This window comes from Anneissia japonica, unplaced genomic scaffold, assembly GCF_011630105.1.
Source record: "Anneissia japonica isolate Jap-2015-1 unplaced genomic scaffold, ASM1163010v1 scaffold1005_len2656397_cov198, whole genome shotgun sequence".
In the NCBI taxonomy this organism is placed as follows: Eukaryota; Metazoa; Echinodermata; class Crinoidea; order Comatulida; family Comatulidae; genus Anneissia; species Anneissia japonica.
Window position 1 is genome coordinate 1071343 of NW_022683792.1, and position 22727 is coordinate 1094069.

Sequence of the window (22727 nt, forward strand, 5' to 3'; positions counted from 1 at the left end):
CTCTATTCCTCCGCTGGATCCACGTCTGTGGTAAAGAATTATGATGCACTAAAATGTAAAGGTATTTTGTTTTAGTAGAGTATTTTTCATTCATTTCTCAGACTTTTTCCTTCAACTTTCCCTTGAAGATCCTCTGTCCTATTCAGCTTTCTGCGGTGGCATCGCACTATCCATAGTAATTGCCTACTGTTTTTTCACAGGTGAGAAAAACTTCCTGATGTGGATATGTTTGGTATAAGTATAGTGATTAAATATATATAGTCTAGTCAATAACTATTTAAGTCTCTGCCAAATTGTGTACTTCCCCACCCCCCCCCCCCCAACTAAACAATTTAATAAATTTCTTGCTTTGTTGATCAAGACGAGAGATCATGAAGCATAACTAGTGGACATGCCTGTGCAAAATAGTTAACATAATTCCAAAAATTTTGAAACGGATTTTTTATATCAAATTTTGGTTAATTTGAATTTGTTTGATTCAGACAAGAGTGGAGTGAATACAGCAAGGCAACATGATTTGGATGATTCGGACATGACCATTTTTGACTTGGCTAAAGTAAGTTCAAACCTTTTTCAGAGATGTCTGAGCATAATTAGTGCGATTGTGAAATAGTGCATACTGTAGTATGGATAAAATATCTGTCCCTTTCTTGATAATATTATATAGACATCTTATGAAGAAAATAATGCTGACATTGTTATCAACTTGGTGAAAAAAATGGATTTTGAAGTTAACTCAACCTCACCTGAAACTGGCTTAAACCTACTTTTGGTAAGTTTAAAGATCATATAAACTTGTTAATTTTATATAGTGTTTTTGTATAATATTAGTCATTGGAATTTTACCTATAATTTAAAAAAAATATATATGACTAATTGTATTAATTTTATTGGATATGTACACAAAATTGTGATAATGTTCAGAGTATTTAAGTCAATGACTGCCAACTATTTTGCAGAGTGCTTGTCTTAGTGGAAATGTTAAGTTGATCAAGTTTATCTTACAGCAAGGTTAGTAAACTAAATGTTTAAATTTATTGCATTGGTTTTTCAGACCTAGTTTTGTGAAGTGGCAAAAAAAAAAATCATATTTTCCTATAAGATCACTAACTTGAAAAGTTACATTCTTATTGAGGCTCAGTCAAAAATAAGGGTTTTTGTGTTTCTCTTTTAATTTGTAATTTGTGTTTACTATAGTCATATTTTGTTTCAAATCTCGATAGGCAATATGTAGGATTACCTCCTTTGGTAGGCCCCATCGGTTAAGATGGCTATCTACATTCAAATAATGCTGAGCTTCTGGTGTCTATTCCTTAAACCCCAACAGGGACTTCCCCGGACCCTGCCTCCTCCTGACCCCAGCTCAAAAAATTTTAAATGTTGGAATCTCCACGATTGTGTGATTGAATCTTTACTTCATGATATAATTATATAATATATTATTATATAATTATAATTGTGTCATTACTTCAACACAGGTGGAAACATAAGGATGACAACACATGATGGTGACACTGCCCTCTATCTTGCAGTATTTTCTATTTCTAATTCATCATCCAGCTTTGAAGTCATTGATGTTCTAATCCAAGAAGGTAAGTCCAGGTATACAGGGTTTTAAGTACAAGTTGCTGGCAACCCTTAGATATTGTAAACAGTTTCATGATTTGCGAAGAAAATCATGTACAGTGTTGAGTAATTATAAGATTAATTCTTGATTCAATATTCTTCACTGCACTTAATTGATAGGCAATATGACAAAAGATATGTTTCTTATATATATTTAATATTTTATATGTGGCAAGATAGTGCTCATAAAGCAATTAATGGTGTAGTTTCTGAATCAAATGGGTACTGAAGGGCTTCTGAAATAAATATGGGGGCTGAAAAAAATCATCTGAAATAAATGGGTACGCCATGAAGCACTGGGGCACTGAAGCCTCCAGATACACCACTGATAAAAGAGTTTCATTTTGATACAGGTTGTGATGTGAATGCTGTCAATTTCCTTGGATACACAGTACTACACCAAGCTGCTTCTAAGGGTAACACCAATCTCATAAGAAAGCTACTTGACTATGGTATGTTCAAAATCTTTTTATAGGTAAATCATACAGTCAGGGATCCCAAATTATAAATAAGTTCCAAGAAATTTGCCATGGTGCATCGAGGAATTTGGAATATAGGTGGCCCACGAAGGGAATTTTACAGATGGAGGGTCTACACCACAAGTGGGCAAATTGCGGAGCGCAGACTATGTGCGGCCCGCCGGTGATTTTTTTGCAGCCTGCGAAAATGAATTACAAACCCTACGTGTGCGGCCTGGCACCAATCACCTGTAACAAAGTAGTAGTACTAGAAATTGCAAATTGCAAGTGAAGTGCTGCGAAGTACAACTGCATATAAATGCTGTCTCTTATACACATCTAGATGTGTATAAGAGACAGATGCAACACTGGTGAGAATGTCAAAGGCAGGGGCCTGAGGTGAAATGTTCTATATAGTTGCATCAAATTCCGATTAACCACAAGTTATGACTGTCATGTTGAGTAACCGGTGTGCCATCGCTGTCAAGTTTTCTAGGGGCGAGTTGACTGCCAAAGAGTATCACAAGTGCGAGACATCACAGTGTGAGCCAGCGAGCCATGACGTCACGACAATAGATACGAGACGTTACTCGAGTTGTGTGCGAGTTATCGGCTGAGATTTGTGGAGTACAATTCAAAAAACAACTATAGGTCTAATAATGAATTATTGTGATGTTAAATGTTTTTCATTGGGACGTTCGTCCCTTCAAGGCCAGGCCTATACCATCCTAGCTAGTCTAGGCCTAGAGTAGGATAAGGCTAGCACGACGTGCGGATGTTGGTTAGTCTACAAACGTCGCCTAAAGTAATTGATTTTACCGGGCAGAACGAAAGAAGGAAACTCCGCTTTTCAGTCGTCTTAGGCCCTTGATTTTTGAAAAACAATGACCTTTCAGAGGTCAAACTGCTGTCAAGAATATGAATAGGCTGCTTCGCAGCAAAAATTGAGCATAAAGTGGCCATAAAACGGTGTATGAAGGTATTTGGAAGTGCACTGAAACATCAATGTTTGGGCGCAGCCCTCAAAGTTGAATCAAAATTTCACTTTGGCCCTCCGACCAATTTTAATGCCCACCCCTGGTCTACACCACCTCAGTCCCACCATGGTTGGGTCTGAGGCAAGAAAAGTTATGATTATGGCACCCCTAGATGGCTGGAAATGGCACTCTCAGATATAAATTTGAATATAATTTTCTTTTTTTTCTCCATTTTTTAAAATAATTTGAAAAATTTAGGGAGGAGATTTTTTTCCAGGAGATTCTTTCTTGCTTGCTTGCGGGACGCTGTCCCGAATCCCGTGACTTTCGGGAGACTTGGGACCCTTGTATACCGGTAGCATTTGCCAGTGGATACAAATCAAACAAGCATATCTTAGTTACTGTATTGGTTAATAAGATGATTACAATGTTTCCCATATTTATCTTCTTGTAGGTGCTAATCCAAAGATTGCAACCAATGCTGGTATATATCCTGTGAACCTGGCCTCTACTGCTGGTGCGTACTAAACTCAATATGTTTTTAGATACAGTACACAAGAAATTTTATTTTGTAACAGTGTTGTATTTCCAGAATCAAAATGTTGATGAAAGCCACACTAGACATTCCAATTTTTTTTTTTTTTAATAGTATACCGAGTCTCGCCATTCCATTTTTAAGTACCTGTATTTTTAAAATTAATTTGTGTTTGCAGGATTCATGGAAGCTGCCTCATTGCTGGATATATCAGATGAAGTGGCAGAAGATGAGAACATTGCTAAGACTCCCATGAAGGTGAAATTTGGATTACTAAGTCCAGAAAAACATTTACTAGTAAAATCATCATTACCAAAGAGAAAGGAAAATGCCATTCTAGGACATTTAGATGCAAACATTTGAAGACTGTGATGGTTCTTTAAATTACTCTTCTCTTATTTAAAATGTTATTTATTTTAATGCAATTCTTCAACACCACTTATTGCACATCACTTTCTCTTTGCTTGTTATTTCTTATTTATGAGAACAAAGTAAAAAAAGGCAGTTTTTAAACAGTGTTGGTGTACTACTGTACTATAAATATTAAGGCCCTTATAATTGACATTTCTGGATGTAACAGGTACTGTATTGTCTCTAATAAACGCCCCAGGGGCGTTGCATTTTTTTTTTAAAGGGGGGGGGGCGTTTATTAGAAGTGAATTGTAAAATCAAAAAGTACCTAAACAAGCTGCTTTAAATGGTCAATAAATTCTTTATTTGTAGACGAACAAGTTAATGTGTAGGGTATCTCCAGGCCTCCTGCTATTTTGCTGTTCCTTTGTTTGTTGCTGGTTATTTGAAATCAATAATTCCTTGTGTTTCAAAAAGAAATGAAATATCTTCGAGTTCTCTTGGGGTAAATGTATGACGATGCAGCGCGGTGCTTCTCCTTTCACAACAGAAATTGCGTGCTTGTCAAAAACATTGTCGGCCTCATGAACTAGCACCCCACACCACCGCACGCAAAACATCTGCCCTCAACTTGAAGAAACATTTTCACTACGGTAGACTTCATTGACCAGACACCTTGAATCAAATCAGCGTCGAACATGCAAAACATTAAAAATACACGATTACCTGTCGTTTGCAGCTTACCATGTTTTTACAAGGCTAACAAAATACCATGAGAGAAACACAAAATAGGCCTAGTGATCGTGAAGACAGTAAACATCAAACGTTTTGGGTAAGCTTTTTTGAGTAGTATTTATTTCATTTCATATCAAAGCAGCACACAGTACGGTATTACTCCTTGTTTGTCAACATTTTTATGGACTACATACCCATGTTAATCGATTGGGCACTCATTGCAAAATTAAAAAAACTCAGAGGGGGCGTGTATTACAGACAATACGGTATGTACTAAAATCTAGATTAGATTGTTAAGAGATATGTCTCACAACCAGTTGATGAACATGCATAACTGTTGTAAATTTTTTACAATGTTAGCAATATAGTAATAATTATTGAAGTGCTCAAGAAAGTTATCTATATGGAAGCTAACACACAGCTAAGAGTAATTGTTTTAAATTGTGAGCAAGTCAAAAAATGGCAACTGAAGGTGTGAAAGCTAATAAAGTTGCAATACTGTAAATAGCTTGAGTGTCTAAGCTTAAGTTTCATGTGACAGATACCTGTGATTTTCCCATATACTGTATCTTATCTAAATGGTTTCACACTTAGTGATTTCTTTGCTCTGATTTGAAAGAGTAATCTAACAACCAATGGAGGAACAAAACAGCTTTGTTGATCTGACATCTTTTCTGTTATATAAAACTGTTTGCCTTAAAAGATATCAAAGAATGGAAAGCTTGCTTTTTCTGGCTGTAGCAAGTCAACAAGAAAGCAGAGGGTTCCAGCCACACCTTCATATAGACTGTAGGGATTATCAGGAGTTCTGGCTCCACTATTAAATTCATCTGAAAACATAAAGTTTGCAAACTGCATGGCTCGGTGCAAGTGCTTTTTGTTCTGTGTCAATCGATAGAGCAAAAGGTGGACATAGCCACTGCCTGCAACCCCATGGCATATTCCAGGGCCTTTACGAAGCAGGCCCAGTTTCCAGGTAGTATCTCCACAGTCTAAGCAGGCTTTCAGGTAACGGTCATCCTTCCAAGTCAGGTAAGCTTTTGCAAACATGTAGACAACACCTAAAATAAAACAGATAAAAAGAAAATATGATTATTGTATTATATAATATTATAACAATAAGATTATATATTGTAGTACTATAATATAAATAATATACAAATTTATACTATGGCTTTTGCCAAGGACTACAAGGTGCTGGTAATGTTGCTATTATTACTCCTGGTCATTGATTCGATAAATTGGAAAATTGGTACAAATTGCAACCTCTCCTTCACTCGCTTGGACTGTAGTCTAAGTTATACTTGCAATATAACGCTGCACAGACAATTACAGTAAAATCAACATCAAAATGTCCCTATGTATACTCCTGGCCGGGTGGAGACAGAAATTTAAGCGCCTTCCCAAAGGATACAAGCAAAATACACAGCAGTGACCTCCAACCTAAAGACTAAAAAAAATGAAATGCATGCCTCTTTGGTACCAACTCCCATGCATGAATCCTGGTCCATGCGAATACCCTCTCCCTTTAAGACTCCTGGCATGAAGGCCTGACTTAAACAAACCTGGTGCTCCATGACACCAATGAACAAGTGCATCCTGACTGGACCTTTTGTTGGCCTCCTCTAAAACAGTTGCTATGTTCTTCAGTGGATCTGCATTTTGCAAAGCAAGGAGGAAGTCTACAGAAGCACGGATGTCCTTCTCAGCGGTAGGGTCAGCCTTCAGAAAATCAGGAAAGGACAGCAATATCTGAAGAATGCCAGATATTCCATGGGCAGCACCTTTATATAAAATACAAAAAAATGTAAGTATGTCACATCATACTCCCTGATGGTATCGGAATGGTGTCCAGCGGGGATAGTTTGTTATGTGATATTATTATCTAGTTATTAATTCTGTTTATTTATTTAATTGTATTTCAATGTAAATATTTAACAAATGACAAATAAATTATACTGAATACTGAGTGGCAACCAAACCACTATACCATAGACTACACTAAAGAACAGGGTAGCCAATGATACCTATATTAATACAGGTCCTCTCCAAATAAAGACCAGTTTTGGGACCAGGGATTTACATGGTTTTCAGTAGTCTTTAGAAAAAACTATTACAGTATTATAGATATAAAAAGATAGATGCTGGTTTGGGGGCCACAGGAAGGTGGTCTTTAATTGGAGGTGTCTTTAATTAAAGGGGTCTTTATTTAGAGGGAGACCTGAATTGTTTGATCTACCGTAACTAAAGAAAACATGTGCGAGTGTTTTGTGTTCCTCTCATACAAAAAAAAATAGGCTCCCAGCGGAATCGTGTGTCTACTGCCTTATACAGGAGTTTGTTTTTTTTTTCTTTTTATTGTATCTTATGTTCTTCAATATGCAAATGTGTGTACAGTATTATTGTAGTAGTGTGGACCCTAGTGTCATTTCGTGAGATAGGCTTGCCCAAAGCAATTTTATTGCATTTTCTGGATATTTTGGGTATGCTGAATCCAAAAATGCAAGGGTCCATTTTTTTCGAGATTGTCTTGGCGGCCATTTTGGAATTTTAAAATGGCCGCCATTTTCACATAAAAAATAACAATAACTGTGCCATTAGAGTAAATATCAACATCATTTTGGCAGCAAACCCTATATTTTCAATGTCAACCTCTCCAATGGTAATATTCTCACTGATCATAAATGGTGGCCATCTTGAATTTCAAAATGGCTGCCATTTTTACAGTAAAAATAACAATAGTTTGCTATTAGAGCAGGTATCAACTGATTTTGGCAGCAAACCCTATATTTTTAATGTCAACCTGTCCAATGGTGAGATTCTTACGAATCATACATGGCAGCCATATTGAATTTCAAAATGGCTGCCATTTTCACAGTAATAATAACCATAATTGTGCTATTAAAACAGGTATCGACATGATTTTGATAGCAAAACTTATGTTTTCAATGTCAACCTGTTCAAATGATATTCTTACTGTAATGGTGGCCATCTTGAAATACAAAATGGCCGACAAAGTTCAAGCAAAAACTTATACATGTCAGCAATCCCTCTTTGGCCGGGAGACTCCTGTTTTGGTATTCTGACCACAGGCCAATTTTTCTCACGTTTTTTCGTACTCTTCCAGACATACAAAAAATTGCATTATCGTTAATTGTAGTCTTTTTGTAATAACACACTACTGAAAAAGGACCAGACCTTATGTTGAATAATTGGACATGAAGTTGCAGTTGCTAAAATACTAGTCCAGTAATTATAGAAAACGCACTTTTAGACAAGTATTGAATCCAGATTTTGTATCTTGTACTGAAAAAGGGCTAGAAAATGAAAAATTAATCCATATAGACATAGCCTGTAGGCATATTTTGTCTTGTGTAGACACAAGACAAAATGTGGTTCAATTAAACACACAAGTTATTTAAAATCAATACCGTACTTTTATTATTGGAATACATATCATAAGAATCATGAGATTTGCCCTTATAATATATTAATAGCTAAAACCTCCAAGGGGAGGGGTTACACGTGTAATGGGAACACCTCTCCCCACCCCATGACCAAATTTTTTACTATCAAAATGTTAGCATGTATGACAACTGAATTTTTTTTTTTTAAAGTAAATATGTCTATTGAAAAAGATTTTATTACAAACTTAATAACACTTTAACCAGTCCAATGGTGATATTCACATGAAGAACGGATGCCAACTGTCTTTACTCAAAATGACTGACATTTTTTCAGATGCATGTTAAATGTTTTTACAATATCAGCCACTCCGGTATTAATCTAAAAAATTACATAAGAGTTCCTTAATCAGCAGATCAACATATCTTGTTAGAACAATAAAACTTGTGTCATGCTATTCTTCTCTGCCATCTACACATTTGAAACTTGAAATGATTTCATTAGGTATTACTGGTATTGTTTAAGAGTTTGCATGGCGAAGTAACAATAATGAAAAAAAATGTACCGGTAGATGTTGGTGGTAGTAGATATATACATGGTGTAGAGCAAACTGGTGTAGTCAAACATGAATAAGATCGAGAACCACAATGGAAACCATTACACCAACCCACTCTCTCATCAATAATGATTAAATTGGTAGGCATACATACCACTTATGCCCTTCAAATTAGCCTCATTGTATACTACTAGTTTTTTAAGCAAATTCAGTTATTATGGTGTAGACGTCTGTTCAAGCACTTTAAAAGTGCTTGAACAGATCTCTACACCATAAAATTGGGCAGAAAATTATAGTTATTGCGCAATTTTTTCTGGTACTCAAATTTAGCCACCACTATGACTGCTTTGGGTGCTGGAAGAGTAAAATATGTTGTTGGCATGACCCATTAATATTTCTCCCATCAACAATTCTTTCTTGACTGAGATAATATTTAAATTGAAGTGTCATTTACAGACTTGTCAAAAAGACATATCAAGGTAACCAGAGTACTGGCAATTTTCCTATTTTTTTCATTTCAAATAACCAACATTGATATAGGGTATGGCAAGTAAGTTTTGTGTCTAATGCAGTCTATAAAATACAGTAGCATCAATGTGTCTGCCATTCGATGCATCCTGATAATGTTTAACATCTTCCGACAATTGAAAGTGTTGACCTTGGTATCTGTTCCCTAAACAATAATAAACTTTTTAAACTGCATTCTCCAAATGGATGTGCCCATGTGCCATAGATGACTTGATTTTGCCAAAAGATAATATCTATCACAGGCACATGGTTTATTGCTAAATTTCTTTCGATGTCATATTAATTGGTTTTGCTTTGTTCTTTTAATGGTTTGCACTTCACTAAATATTGAACATCATAAAATCTGTCAAATTTTTAACAAAGCTGGACTGTTTTATCTGGTTCGTAATCGTTAATCTGTGTCTTTGATGCTGTCATTATTTATGATTGATATATTGAAAATGTTAAACTCTAACCATTAGCAAAGATAAGGAAACAACTTCTGTCTTTGTTCTATCAACTTGATACGTTGTCCCAATCCCACAAGTATATTTTGGTATTGCCAAATAGTAAAAATACCAATGAAGTAGATCCAACTCATATTTTTTTGAAAAATAACCCATAGTGAACAATAAAATTAGTTTGCGCATTCCTTGTTCTACTGTCTTTGCCGATTAAATACCATGTGCACCTAATTGCTAGACCTCTTCCTTTCGAAGTAATTGACTGCTATTTAATTTAATCTGCATGGGAATATTAACTGTGGACTGTTTGATATTACAATATATCTTAGATATTTTAGACTTAAAAAAACATACGTATGACAGTTTTGGTCACTCAGTTACCATTATCAAACTAACGTGTAAAAATCTGCATATCTATCTCCAGCTTGCCGACTGGTGGTATTGTGTCGGCAAACCTCTCCTGGTCTGATGTAAGCAGGAGTCCCTGGGTCTTGTTGTGAGTCAACAAAAATTTCTCCTACACATGGGACAATTGGTGTACTCCCTCGTCTCTGTTAATATTATTGTCTTTACTTCTGAACCATTTAGATCCTTATTTATCTACTGCCGACATCAGTTCCCCCTGTAACTTGTAGCATTTCCAATCTGGTATGTGGTTGTGTGTGACCATACTGTATGGCCATTGATTGCTGCTTTGTGCATGTCTCATTAAGATGAAACCATGTTGGCTCTAGTTCGTACCCCTTTATTTATGTTTTTCAACCTCATTTCATGTTCACCTAAGCGGTCAAACCTTTTACTATTGGTCGCAATGACCACATAATAACTCTAAGGTGAGTGTTTGCTCATAGAATCTTGTTTTTCGGATGCACTAGTTCTCTCAACTTATTTTGATGTCTGAATCATATATTAAAGTTGTGTGTGCTCATTCGATCTAATCTATTCCGATAGACCACTGACATACAGAATCATGACAAAGCCCCTTTTGGATTTCTCTTTGGTGCTTCACATGTGTTGTCTTTCTGCCTTCATGGTCCAAGTAAGGTATGATTCCACTTGGAATATAACCATTAGACAGGTTAATTTGTTGATAGGTTGCAAGTAAAACTTGGGTTTTGCAATTAATAATTGACATTACATACATTTTATGTCAATTACATTGACATAAAAATCTAAGCAGTTTGTGTTAGAAATTTGTCGGCCATTTCGAAATTCAAAATGGCCACCATTCTTGATCCATGTGTATATCACCATTCGACAGCTTGACATTGAAAACACAGAGTTTGGCTACCTAAATCATGTTGACCTGCTCTATTGGCACAGTTATGCATTTTTATTACTGTGAAAATGGGAGCCATTTTGAAATTCAAGATGGCCGCCATTTATGATTCGTGAGAATATGACCATTAGACAGGTTGACATTGAAAACCTATGGTTTGCTACCAAAATCATGTTGATACCTGCTCTAATAGCACAGTTATTGCTATTTTACTTTCAAACTGGCAGCCATTTTGAAATTCAAGATGGCTGCCACTTACGGTTTGTGAGAGTATCACCATTGGACAGGTTGACATTGAGAAAATAGGGTTTTGGTTGGGGGCAATAGACACAAAAACCAACAAACTTGACCTACCACTAGTAGGTAGGTGAAATATATCCTGGTATCTTAAGTATCAATGTGACCATGGAGGTAAGAAATCATGCATGTTACCAAAGTGCTTAGAACTGCAAGAGGTCTGACTCTAGGGGTTTCATTGAAACGCAATCTCGAAATGTACTACCACAAACTAGAGTGCATCCTTCATTAGAACATAAAAGGCGTTTGTATCAAATGTGTACTGCCTCCATAGACCGCATGTTCAAGATTCAAACTCTATTTGAATTCTAATAGGGCACCCACTATCTTGTGGTAGTACTTTGTTTTTTTGTTTCATTGCGAGCACGCAAAATCAAGGTAGTCAGATCTCTTGCAATTCTTTTTGCTTGTTACCCAGACAATGAGATCCATAATACTGGTACATCAGAGGACATCCAACTTGGAGGTGATTGGCATAATCTCTACCAGACTGAATAATGCTACTGCAAATGCTGTTGATTGTTTCTGATGACAAGATCTAGATTTAACAAATAACAAGTATAATATTAAAAATGGTTGAGTACTACATGGATGTATTACTTACAGATACAAGAAATTGTATTTGTCCTCATAAAAACATACAAAGAAATTTTGGTTGTACTGTACAACTTTTCAAATTTAACAACATTAACATTTAAGAAGAAAAAAAATTCAAATTGCAAAGGACATACAGTGCACCATAAAATTAAATTTTTATGTAAGAAGGCTAAATATATATTTTCTAATAACTCTAGAGTTGTGCATATGAATAGTTTGGCACGAATGGGTTACATCGCAGTGTACGTGGTAGGCAGAGTTTACAGTAATTACAGATCAATTTAAGCTGTAACAACTGTGTAGGATCATTCATAATTTCACGTATTTTAAAAGCAACACATTTTTCATGAATATTATACGGTGGTGTGATATTAGATTTTGTTATATCAATCTTTTTCTTATTATCATTTGTTGAATTTCCAAAAAACACAATATATTGAAGCATGTAACATTTGCAATCACTGCTTGATAAAAAAGCACCATCAAATACATTTTCTTTAATACTGTAATGTAATTTCTTTAATACTTTACTCACTGATACACCAAGTTTCTTTTGAAAGAAGAGAATGCCAGATAAGTATCCAGCTCTCCCAACCAGTATTTCTTCTGCTTGCTGTATGCATTGATTCACTGGAATGCACAAGGTGGATAGGCTAGCATACCTGCAAACATTAAGTTGATTTGACCTCATTAATTATTCAACAAACTTGAAATGATATTTTATAGTAATAATGGCAGATTACATTAGAAATTTTGAAAAACATATTTTAAAATAATCCTTAACTTCATGTTGAAACAACGTGGAGGTATGGTACCGTACGCTATCTCGATAATAGAGCACTGCAGTGTTATGTCACGATACCATGTGATACTACTCCGTTGCTATCGGCGACACAAAATGCGTTCAACCGATGCCATTTTCTCCACTGACAAAACCACTGATCCCAATTTCTAACGCAATTATTAAGAAGTTGTATCTTTATTTTTTTTTTTGTAAATGTTAATTGATGATTAAATGTGTGTTTGATAACTACTGTAATATATTGCGAGCTTTTTGTGTTTTTAGTACATTTTGATGGTAAATTATTAAGTTTTAAAATGCCTATTCCAGAAAGCCTATTCAAAACCATTAAGATTATGAAGTCATTCAGGCGTAATGAGGGGGGCATGAAGAGGGCGCCACCTGGTGTTGTGATGACACGACTGTGGTAATCTATGATAAAGAAGTGTAGGCAATGGCTAGGGACACTCACCATTAACGAGATAGCGTACTGTAGGGTACTGTATTCCTAGCCACTGCCTTGAAACAATATTTAGTACAATAATGCTGAGGTGATAAATATGATATATCTCACATTTCTGCAAATCTTTTCACATCTGCTTCATTTCCAGCAACTGAGTGGTACTGAGCAGCCGCGGTAAATACGCCAGCTGTGCCAAGTAGAAAGCCCACTTTTAAGCCTGCACCTGATTGTCTTTGTTCATACTGTAGTGCAGCATCCAGATAGTGCTTAGCGCCAATAAGAGTTGTCTTCTTATCCAAAACGACACATTTTTCAACCACATCAGCTAAAGCGTAAGCCACACCACCAACACCAACGTATATACCACCATTGCAGTTTGAGTCTGATGCTTGTAAACTTGACAAAATTTTCTGTGCAAGTATTTTGATATATTCATGTAAAGACTGCGTATTAGCAATATCTTGTCCGTTGTAGTCTGCCAGATGATTTTGAAAGTATCGTGGTTTACTTGCCATCATGGAAAATTCTAACAAAAAATCAGAAAACTCCACTTAATTAAACCATAGCCTTCTATTTCAGACTTACTGAAACTTTGCAAAAATGTGGGTTGTTTAAATTACAGGTACAACCAGATATTATAATTAATATAGCTGTCAAATTTCAAACATACGGGGCAGGATGAAGATTTACAGGCCATTTTTTCTTAGTAGTTTTCACAATAATTTATCAGCTAGTATGAGTTGTCTAGGGACAATGTAACCAAAAATCCTAATGGAAAAGTCATTTGTTCTGGACAGGACCTAGACCTACCGGTACATACAGTTATTTATGGGTCAGCAGCCTATGATAATTTCGGTAGTATTTTTGTCTATATCCGTACATCTGTAATTAGGCAAAAATCTCCATAGGGACTACATTACGGAAGTTCCGTAGTACTCAATTTGGTCTATCCTAGAAAATGGTGGCGCCTGTCTCTTATACACATCTAGATGTGTATAAGAGACAGGGGCTGGACAATGGGGGTTTGAGCCATGGGGTAACTGTGCCTCAGTCAGGGTCCCGGAATATATAATCCTTGGTACTGGGTTAATGCATGGGAAGATATGGCCCAAATATTATTAGGGACTGGCAATCAAAATTCCTCCCTGCCCACACGCTGACGCCACCGCCTGCCCTAGCGAGACTAACTTAGAACTAGGTAGGCCTAGGCTAGGGGCCGAGCTTAGTAGTAGTAGGTAGGGAGGGAGGGGTAGGCGGCCTCCTGAGTCCTAGCCTACACAGGCTTAGGGCCTAGACTAGGCAAGGCTAGGCCTGGTTAAATCGAAACAACAGATAGTATTAAAACAACAACAATAATGTCGTGTATTATTAACAAACCTAGCATAAACCATGCTACGTCTCGTCGCAGAAATCAGCAAAGATACTAGAAATACAAGATAGAGTTCTCCACACAAAAAAAGTGTTCCACCGTGTTCCACCGAATTGCATGGTGGGAATACGAAAAATGGGACGCCTCCTACAGCTGGATCTAAAAAAACTTGTGCCAAACTTTCGTTACCAAGTCGTCGCGTATTTTATTATCAATTCTCAACAAATATACTAGATATAAAACAAACTGGAATAGACACCCAGACAGTGACATCGGTGAATACATAACCTCCTTGGTGGCGGTAGAAATCGTTGCTATTATCCAAATAATACACAAAACAATTAAAGCATAATCATGAATCAGTAAAGAATAAAACAACAATACAGCGCAAATGGCATGGCCGGACGCATTCTTAGTGAAAAAGTTTTCCTCCGTTAGTGGAAAAAGGAAGGGCACCTTTTGCGTCTGGATATAGACCTATCCAAAAGAACATTTTTGAGTGTCGCCCTCTATTGTCGGCGCCATTACTGGGGTGGCATTTGCGAAGTTGGGGGTATCGCGAAGTTTAGAGATGCATGCGGAGTTTAGTTTTCAATGCAGTTGTTGCTGAGAACAACAGGGTTTTTTTCGACAGTAGCAGCTGCATAATGTCGTCAGTCTTCAACCTATATTTTATCACAATCCAAGATAAGTATATTTCGTATATTTAAGACAGAATATTAAGCAGTACTGGGTAATAAAACACATACAAGCGTTAGTTGGCGTCCTACACTAGCTGCGTAGAGCGTATCGTTTTTTTACGCTCCCAATGAGCGTTGTTGGCTCTCTTGTTCTATTTATACTCTTTGCTTAGGCCTACCGGTATGGTCTATTAAATATATTAACAATTTTCAATCTTCTAGTGAATTTCCGCAGAAAACTTAATTTTGATCCAAAAAAAAAAAAAAAGAACTGAATCTGGTAGAAGATTCACTTAAAATTTCGAATGTGGGAGGTAGGTAATTTTTTTTCACTATTCTTCTATGTTTTGTTATAGGCTATGCCTACTGTATTTTGTTTTGTTGTTCATTTGATTTTAATGTTTTACGCGCACTGTGCCTTGGGGGGAGCAGTAACATTTTACTGAAGAGGTAACCTAAAGAACAAATAAATAAACAAAGATGAAAACAATTAAATAATAATAGATGATATTGGTAATAAAAACATCGCCAGCGCCTTGTCCCTTCGCAAAAGGCAAGCTTTAAATCCGTATCGTAAAAACCTCGAATAGAAGCCCAATGGGCTTAATCTCGATAAACGGTACGTGGTTTGGTCAACAGGATTTCGTGCATGCATCTAATTTGTAGAAACAGTTTAATGGAAGGTTGGGTTGAAGCTAACTCCGGTTATATAAATTTATTAGAAGATTGAAAATTGTTAATATAAATAGGCCATAAGTTACAAATTAACACACGTTAAATAGGCCTAAATTAAACATAGACCAAATATGTGTTTATGGTATAAATAAATGATATAAAAAGCTTTATTGCTATTATATAATTTATAGTTATACATTTAGTTGTCCAACAGATTGCCGTCGGCATATTTTATCATCATTACTGCATATAGGCCTAATTTGTTGTTAAACGGGATTTCGAATTCCATGGTTGAAAAATGTCTCCAATGCGGTTTTATATAGTGTAATCCGAAATCCTTTAAAAGATATAGAAAGCATGGAATGGGAAAGAAGACATACTTTGTTTGCAATTCATTTATACATATAATATATTTAAAATATTAAATTTTATAAAATATTTTTTTTGTATACGAGATGTTAGGATCCATAATTGGTTAAAACGGTTCAAAGTATGCCTACTACTTTTGTGTGTTTATAATAAGACTGCATACAGAGTGTCCACTGACGTACAACCGAACTATATAATAATTATTGTTTATGTATTACTTGATATGTCCAGTTGAAGCCCTGTATTCGTAAAGCCTCGTCATACAGTAATTAGAGAATGCTAATGATGTTAACATGGCTTCAGACAACGGTTTAATTTACCAATTCATTTATACATATATATTTAAAATATTAAATTTTATAAAATATTTTTTTTTATGCGAGATATTAGGATCCATATTTGGTTAAAACGGTTCAAAGTACTACTTTTCTCTGCTCCTTCTAAATAATTAGTTGTGACTCGAAGCCATATTTGATTCATTAAGATGTGTTTATGATAATACTACATACAGAGTGTCCACTGACGTACAACCGAACTATATAATAATTATTGTTTATGTATTACTTGATATGTCCAGTGGAAGCCTTGTATTCGTAAAGCCTCATCATAATGAGAGAGTGCTAATGATGTTAACATGGCTTCAGACAATGGTTTAATTTACCAAAGTGGAATATTTCTTGATGGCAAGATTATTAATAGATTACACTCGTGATTAAAGAATGCAATGTCTCATGTTTTACAACCATACGGACGCTTACTTTTGCAACTACTGTACTCAGACATACGTAAACAAGAAAATAAAATATAAAACTTTCAAAACACTACTCGGCCCGAAAAATATTTGGTCCTGATTGACGGCGGAACAAAAAGTGATAGCCTGAGATTGTCATTACAGGTAGGCCCTATTTTAACTTTCTTAATTACCATTTACAATTGTCCTGTCAAAACATTTTTGTAAATACTTGTAATATTTCTCATGTTAATTAATTAAACTGTTATAATGATAGTGAGTCTAGATCAGCGCTGCAACGCATGTACAAATAGTAAAGACGATTGACTCATCACATCGGGATCGAATTTCCAACAGTCCTAAAAACTACCGCAGATTCCTTTTCTTTGACGGTTACAATTTACATAAATTATAGTATCATTCCCCTCCTTTCTGTGACCATGGGACGAGGACCAATGCAGGAGTGGCGCCAGCGAGGCCCCCCTCCCCCGTCGGGGAGAAAAAGCACAATTCGCCGGGGAGGAAAAGAAAATTATATGTATTTTCTACATATTAGTAGATTCTAAAATCGATTAAATAAGCCTTTGAAACCCCTAACAAACTTTTCAGGGGATTCGCCCCCTGGACCACTTTCAAAGCCTTTTAATCGAAGGTCGACCACGCCCACTTTGCTTTCGTCGGGGATATCCTGATAGTATGCATGTCATATGGCAAAGAATTAAACTAAGTTCTAATAGTTTTATCACCTTTATTTCCCATAGGAGACATTATGGACGAACACTCAGCTTCAGGTGGAGAAATAGGAGGCAATGTCGTCTTCACCTCACAGTCATCACTCGACTCATTATCGCAAGTTGCAAGCCCTGTACGAGATCTTCTGCGTCATCCGAACAGCATTGCCAGATGTCGTGAAAATCCTCTGACGGGGAAAGGAAAGCGCATACAGTTGGCAAAGATGTTGTTTTTAACCCTGATTCCCATCTTGTCTCTGGCTGTTCTCGCTGTCATCAATCTGCATGGAATTTTCTATACCAACAGCATCGACACCGAGGTTCGAAATGTAATTGGATTTAGTCGCGACATCGGCGTTCTACTTAGTCAGCTTCAAAGAGAAAGAGACATGTCAGCTCTCTACGTGAGCCTTATTGGACCAGAGGACAAAGCTTATCTTACAGAGACCTATCCACTAACCGATGCAGCACTTGAGTACCTAGATAGTTGGCCGGTAAAGACAAGTGTGTTAAAAGAACTTCAATTCTTTCGTAAAAAGCATGACTTCAAGCTACATCTAGCTCGTCACCGTCAGCATTTACATCGCAGCAATACAACCGTTTATGCGGAAATCGAATTTTACACAGAGCTACTCCAGATCTTTATTGACTGGCTGTATGAAAGCATCGGTAACTCAAAAGGACATGGCATGTGGCAGACTTTAGTAGCATATCAATTCCTTATTGTCAGCAATGTTGACAGAGGTATTGAGCGGACACTTGGCTCAATTTTCTTTACTCTTGGCGGCTTTGACGAACACGAAGACTTCGTCTGGTATCTCGATAAATCTAACGTCGGAACATGGAATTTTAAAGCATCAATGAGCTATTCTACATTGGTCACAGAATTCTATAACAAGGAAATGCATCAACTTGATTTGAACGTAACGCAAATGATCGAAGAAATGAGATTGATAATTCTCCAAAACAACGCTGACATGCGAACTCCAAACTTTGACGAGGCGAAAAGGTGGTTTGATCTCATGACAGTATATATCAATATCTTTGAGAATGTACAAAAGGACATGGCAGAAGAAATTCTTATTCGTCTTAATCATGAACTAAAGGGGGATCAACAAGCCATCGCTATTAGCATTATTGTAGTCATCATCGTGTCTATCCTCTGCCCACTCACACTTCGGTCAATCTGGGCCCTTACAACAGATATCCAAAGCTATGCCTTTACTCTGGCGGCACAGACAAAAGATTTAAACAAGGAGAAAAAGAGATCTAATTGGCTGCTTTATTCTATGCTGCCGAAACCTGTCGTTGAACAACTGATGCTCAAAATGGATGTTAAAGCAGAGTTTTTCGATAATGCAACTGTCTTCTTTTCTGATATTGTCGGATTTAATCAACTTTGCAATAAATTTTCTCCTTTGCAGGTAAGCTTTCGTTAAATTCAAATAATGTTTATTGCAATCAAAAAGAAAGATTGGATATTACAATATTTGTCAAATAATAAACTTGCAAAAAATGAACATCAAAAATCACAAAAACGGGACATTTTTAAGAGATATTTAAAACACACACACAAATGAATTATACAAGATTAAGTAAAATACTGTAGAAACAAAAGGTCAAGGACATGTTTATAGTATTTAGTATAATAAAAAATTAAAATTTCGACACTAAAATAATTTATAAATGTACTTGGGCAGATGATTTAGGACAACAAAATAAGTTCAATACAATTCAAAAATATTTAATGTATGTTTATGCAAAGAAGAAATAAAAAAATAAATAAATACACAAATTACTAAACATAAGCATTAAATTACCATGTTAAATAAGTCAACTGTCTGTTGAAAAAAATTTAACAAAAATATTGTATGGAGAATCGTTAAATCTCCTAAGTGGTTTGCTACTCAATCGTGGAGCATCTATGTTTATCAATTCCACTTTTGTTTTTAGTTAGTTTTTTCCCTTCATTTTTATATTATCCATTAAACTAATGTTTTAATTTATTAACAATTATTATATCTGGGTGTTTTCAGGTTGTCCAAATGCTTAATGGTCTGTACTTAATTTTCGATTCGAGAATTGAAAACTATGACGTGTACAAAGTCGAAACGATCAACGAGACATATATGCTGGCATCTGGTATGTTTGGTCAAATTAAAAATAGATAATGACTATAATATTATAGATTATTATAATAATATATGAAATAACTATAATGTCTACGTATCATATGCTTATAAACACGGTATATGTATGAATGATAATTTATTACATATAATGTGAAAATATGACTGTACACCATTATAATTAAATTGTTATTCTTCAACATTAATTAGTGCCTAAACACAATCTCAGCATGAAAAAACAGTAAAATATATACCACACCATTTGTAAATATGCGTAAAATGTATCATAGAAATATCTAACTTTTTATTTTCTTAAAGAAATCAATATGAATCTGTAAAATTCAAAAATTGGTTATCTATTTCAAATGCCAGGTGTACCAAAACGAAATGGAGCTAAACATGTTAGTGAAATTGCAACTGCAGCATTAGATGTACTCTACCACATTAGTTTTCTTGAGGTGCCAGATAAACTGCACACGAAATTCAAGATCAGAATTGGAATTCATTCAGGTAATATTTTTTACCTCTTTGCATGAATACTTGACAACGCAACTGTTTGGTATAGTAACGTTGTAGAGTTTCATCTATATTATTAGGTCTATGTTGAGAACCACAGCCAAATTAAGCTATACCTTTTGGATAATACGCGCATATCAATCTAGAAATCAAGTAATTTGAAATACGTACTAATAGTTTACAGGACGAATGTAACGGTATGTTGATTGAAATAAAGCAACCAGGGGTAATAAATCTAAAACAATCTCAAAGCAATATAGTGATAGGCCTACTTGGTACGGCAAAACAATAATGTTAATAAAGAATTATTCGAAGGCTTATTTCGTTTGTATTACACGTATGATGCCTAATCGTGACTTGATTTTTTGCAGGACCAGTTGTGACAGGTGTTGTCGGTCTTAAGATGCCTCGATATTGTCTGTTTGGTGATACAGTAAATACCGCTTCCAGGATGCAGACTCAAGGAATACGTACGTTGATCGTGTGATCAAAAAGATTTATGGATTTAAAATTGATTTCTAACTTTGATCTTCAATGTAGGAACATTGACAAATATAGGTCTACATTTAATATCGCGTATACATACGCGATATTAAAGGCTGGCTGATTTGAACATTTACCAAAGTAACTCTTGAAAATTAATTGTAACTAATCGCCCCAAAATCAACAGCAATATCTCCACCACCAGTTAAACCAGCACAAACATCACCACCAACACCAGCTTCGTTACCGTCCTTAACATCATAAATAGGCCTAGTCGTCATTACGTCAACTAATACCTCACCACCACCACCACCACCATCAAATAAAGGCCTCGAAATCAAGTATGAATTATATTTTCTTTGTTGCAGCAAATCGAATTCAATTGAGTAAAGCCTCATACGATTTGTTATTGAAGTTTGGTGAATTTCGAATGTTGAAAAGAGGGGAGCTAGCTATTAAGGTAGGTAAACATGATGAACATGATGTCATAAAATGATTCGTTGAAAATAGTGTCTGTGTAATAATTAATGGCTTCAAATCGAGCTCAATTACTCTGAACTCCACACCAGGATTGTAATTATTGATTGCAGTTTTTATGGTTTATACACTCTGCAGTAGATATAATTAGATTGGAGGCAAATAAATTTTCATATTGATGAGTTTAGTCATGATATTTGCAGGGTAAAGGAGGAATGACAACATTTTGGTTGGTTGGTCGTCAGAATTTTGACCAGCTTGTGTTGCCCGACATTCAAATACAGTCAACTAATACCGACCGACAGAGCATTCATAATCATCGCTATGAACATCTTTATGATCAGATGTGCACTGGTCGTATTCAGGTGCGTGATAGGATAAATGTTCTGAAGATGTCACTACAAGATGTAAACGATCCACATGATTGATCCACAAGTCCAAGTTACAAGTTTCATTAAATATATAAATCTTTTAATGTGTTTGCATGCAGCTGTCCGAAACAATCGGTTCCATGGGTTTCCAAACTAGGGTCGGTGGGAAGTTGAATCGTAAATTCGAAAACAACAGTTTATACTTCAAATATTTTCCGATTTTACTTTCTTTTCCTAATAATAAAATCTGTAAGCAGGTACATAGATTTACCTTATGCATATTTAGACTCAAAATTATTTAATTAATATAGGCCTATACATAACATGAATAATGCCGTATACAAGTACTGTACAGTAATGGTTTATAAGAACGCAGTTACTTATTGTTAAATACTGGTTAGTCCTATTCATCGTCCCCCAAGAACACAATTCGATATTAAACTCTTGCACCATATAATACTATCAGCAAGTAGAAGATTATAGATAGGCCTATATGAGATGTATGTATTTTGTGATAAAGCACAGTGTGTTCTAAGCAAAGGTTAGATTAAGCGTCTGGTGAATGCAACTTAAAAATAAAAATATGGAATCAACATTAATGCAATAGTACCGTGGATTTCAAATTACAGGACTAATTAAAATGGACAAAAATAATAATGACAGGTATGTCGGAAATAGAAAAAATTAATAAGGCTATATAGAAAAGAAACACAATATTCTGTAACAATGTTCCTACGTTTAATCGTTGTTTACTGAGTAAATGTTTTATAGATGACAGAGCGGGAAAAGGTAGGCCAAGGATGCTGAAAACAATATAAAGGTGTATCCATATGTTAGTACAATATTTGTTTATGCTTACATTTATGTTTACAATTGACGACGACAAAATTGCGTCTTGTGAATGTTACCCTATTTATAAATGATGGCGATGGGGCTAAAAAGAAAAAAAAAATAGTTTGTAAAAGTTTTTGTGTCAGTGTTTGAGTGTGCATTGTTAGTTGTTTATTTCATGTTGGCTGAGTTAATGAACAATAAAAATTATTAATACCAATCTATGTTTATTTGTCACTTCTTGATGGCGCTCTCATGCCAGTTGTCCCTGGCTTATAAAATTATTCTAATTATTTTTTTCCTCGTCGGCTTATCACAAAGACGTCAACAACCAA

The 22727-nt window shown here is 35.6% G+C and overlaps 3 protein-coding genes across 4 annotated transcripts in view; 2 read left to right on the top strand and 1 right to left on the bottom strand.

Annotated features, from left to right (window-relative positions):
- LOC117101841 (poly [ADP-ribose] polymerase tankyrase-1-like) overlaps positions 1 to 4629 on the top strand; it is a 7021-nt gene extending 2392 nt beyond the window's left edge. For both annotated transcript variants that reach the window (XM_033241948.1, XM_033241957.1), the window contains exons 3-10: positions 102 to 200; positions 483 to 556; positions 668 to 772; positions 960 to 1011; positions 1479 to 1592; positions 1980 to 2078; positions 3516 to 3578; positions 3775 to 4629. In XM_033241948.1, coding sequence (XP_033097839.1) covers positions 102 to 200; positions 483 to 556; positions 668 to 772; positions 960 to 1011; positions 1479 to 1592; positions 1980 to 2078; positions 3516 to 3578; positions 3775 to 3959 — 791 coding nt within the window. In that variant the 3' untranslated portion in view covers positions 3960 to 4629. The remainder of the gene's footprint in view (positions 1 to 101; positions 201 to 482; positions 557 to 667; positions 773 to 959; positions 1012 to 1478; positions 1593 to 1979; positions 2079 to 3515; positions 3579 to 3774) is intronic.
- A 151-nt stretch (positions 4630 to 4780) lies between these two features.
- On the bottom strand, positions 4781 to 14518 carry LOC117101831 (lanC-like protein 3). The gene is made up of 6 exons (XM_033241936.1): positions 14409 to 14518; positions 13143 to 13557; positions 12323 to 12449; positions 11605 to 11728; positions 6248 to 6466; positions 4781 to 5743 (listed from the first exon to the last, which is right to left on the bottom strand). The coding sequence occupies exons 1-6, from the start codon at positions 14413 to 14415 to the stop codon at positions 5379 to 5381; spliced, it is 1257 nt and encodes a 418-aa protein (XP_033097827.1). The 5' UTR covers positions 14416 to 14518; the 3' UTR covers positions 4781 to 5378.
- A 2344-nt stretch (positions 14519 to 16862) lies between these two features.
- Positions 16863 to 22613, top strand: LOC117101862. Its single transcript, XM_033241980.1, has 7 exons — positions 16863 to 17019; positions 17616 to 19009; positions 19622 to 19727; positions 20087 to 20224; positions 20602 to 20700; positions 21082 to 21173; positions 21394 to 22613. Exons 2-7 carry the CDS (start codon positions 17624 to 17626, stop codon positions 21616 to 21618), a joined length of 2046 nt encoding a protein of 681 aa, XP_033097871.1. The 5' UTR covers positions 16863 to 17019; positions 17616 to 17623; the 3' UTR covers positions 21619 to 22613.
- Positions 22614 to 22727: the final 114 nt, after the last annotated feature.

What these genes read in the sequence shown, in the direction of transcription:
- LOC117101862 (XM_033241980.1), top strand. Translation starts at nt 17,624, where the DNA reads ATGGACGAACACTCAGCTTCAGGTGGAGAAATAGGAGGCAATGTCGTC. An exon ending in ATAAATTTTCTCCTTTGCAG is followed by an intron (nt 19,010 to 19,621) that starts GTAAGCTTTCGT and finishes GGGTGTTTTCAG; the next exon opens with GTTGTCCAAATGCTTAATGG. An exon ending in GATGCAGACTCAAGGAATAC is followed by an intron (nt 20,701 to 21,081) that starts GTACGTTGATCG and finishes TCTTTGTTGCAG; the next exon opens with CAAATCGAATTCAATTGAGT.
- LOC117101831 (XM_033241936.1), bottom strand. An exon ending in AAAAGAAACTTGGTGTATCA is followed by an intron (nt 11,729 to 12,322) that starts GTGAGTAAAGTA and finishes TGTTAAATCTAG; the next exon opens with ATCTTGTCATCAGAAACAAT. An exon ending in TTGGTGTCATGGAGCACCAG is followed by an intron (nt 5,744 to 6,247) that starts GTTTGTTTAAGT and finishes GTTTTATTTTAG; the next exon opens with GTGTTGTCTACATGTTTGCA.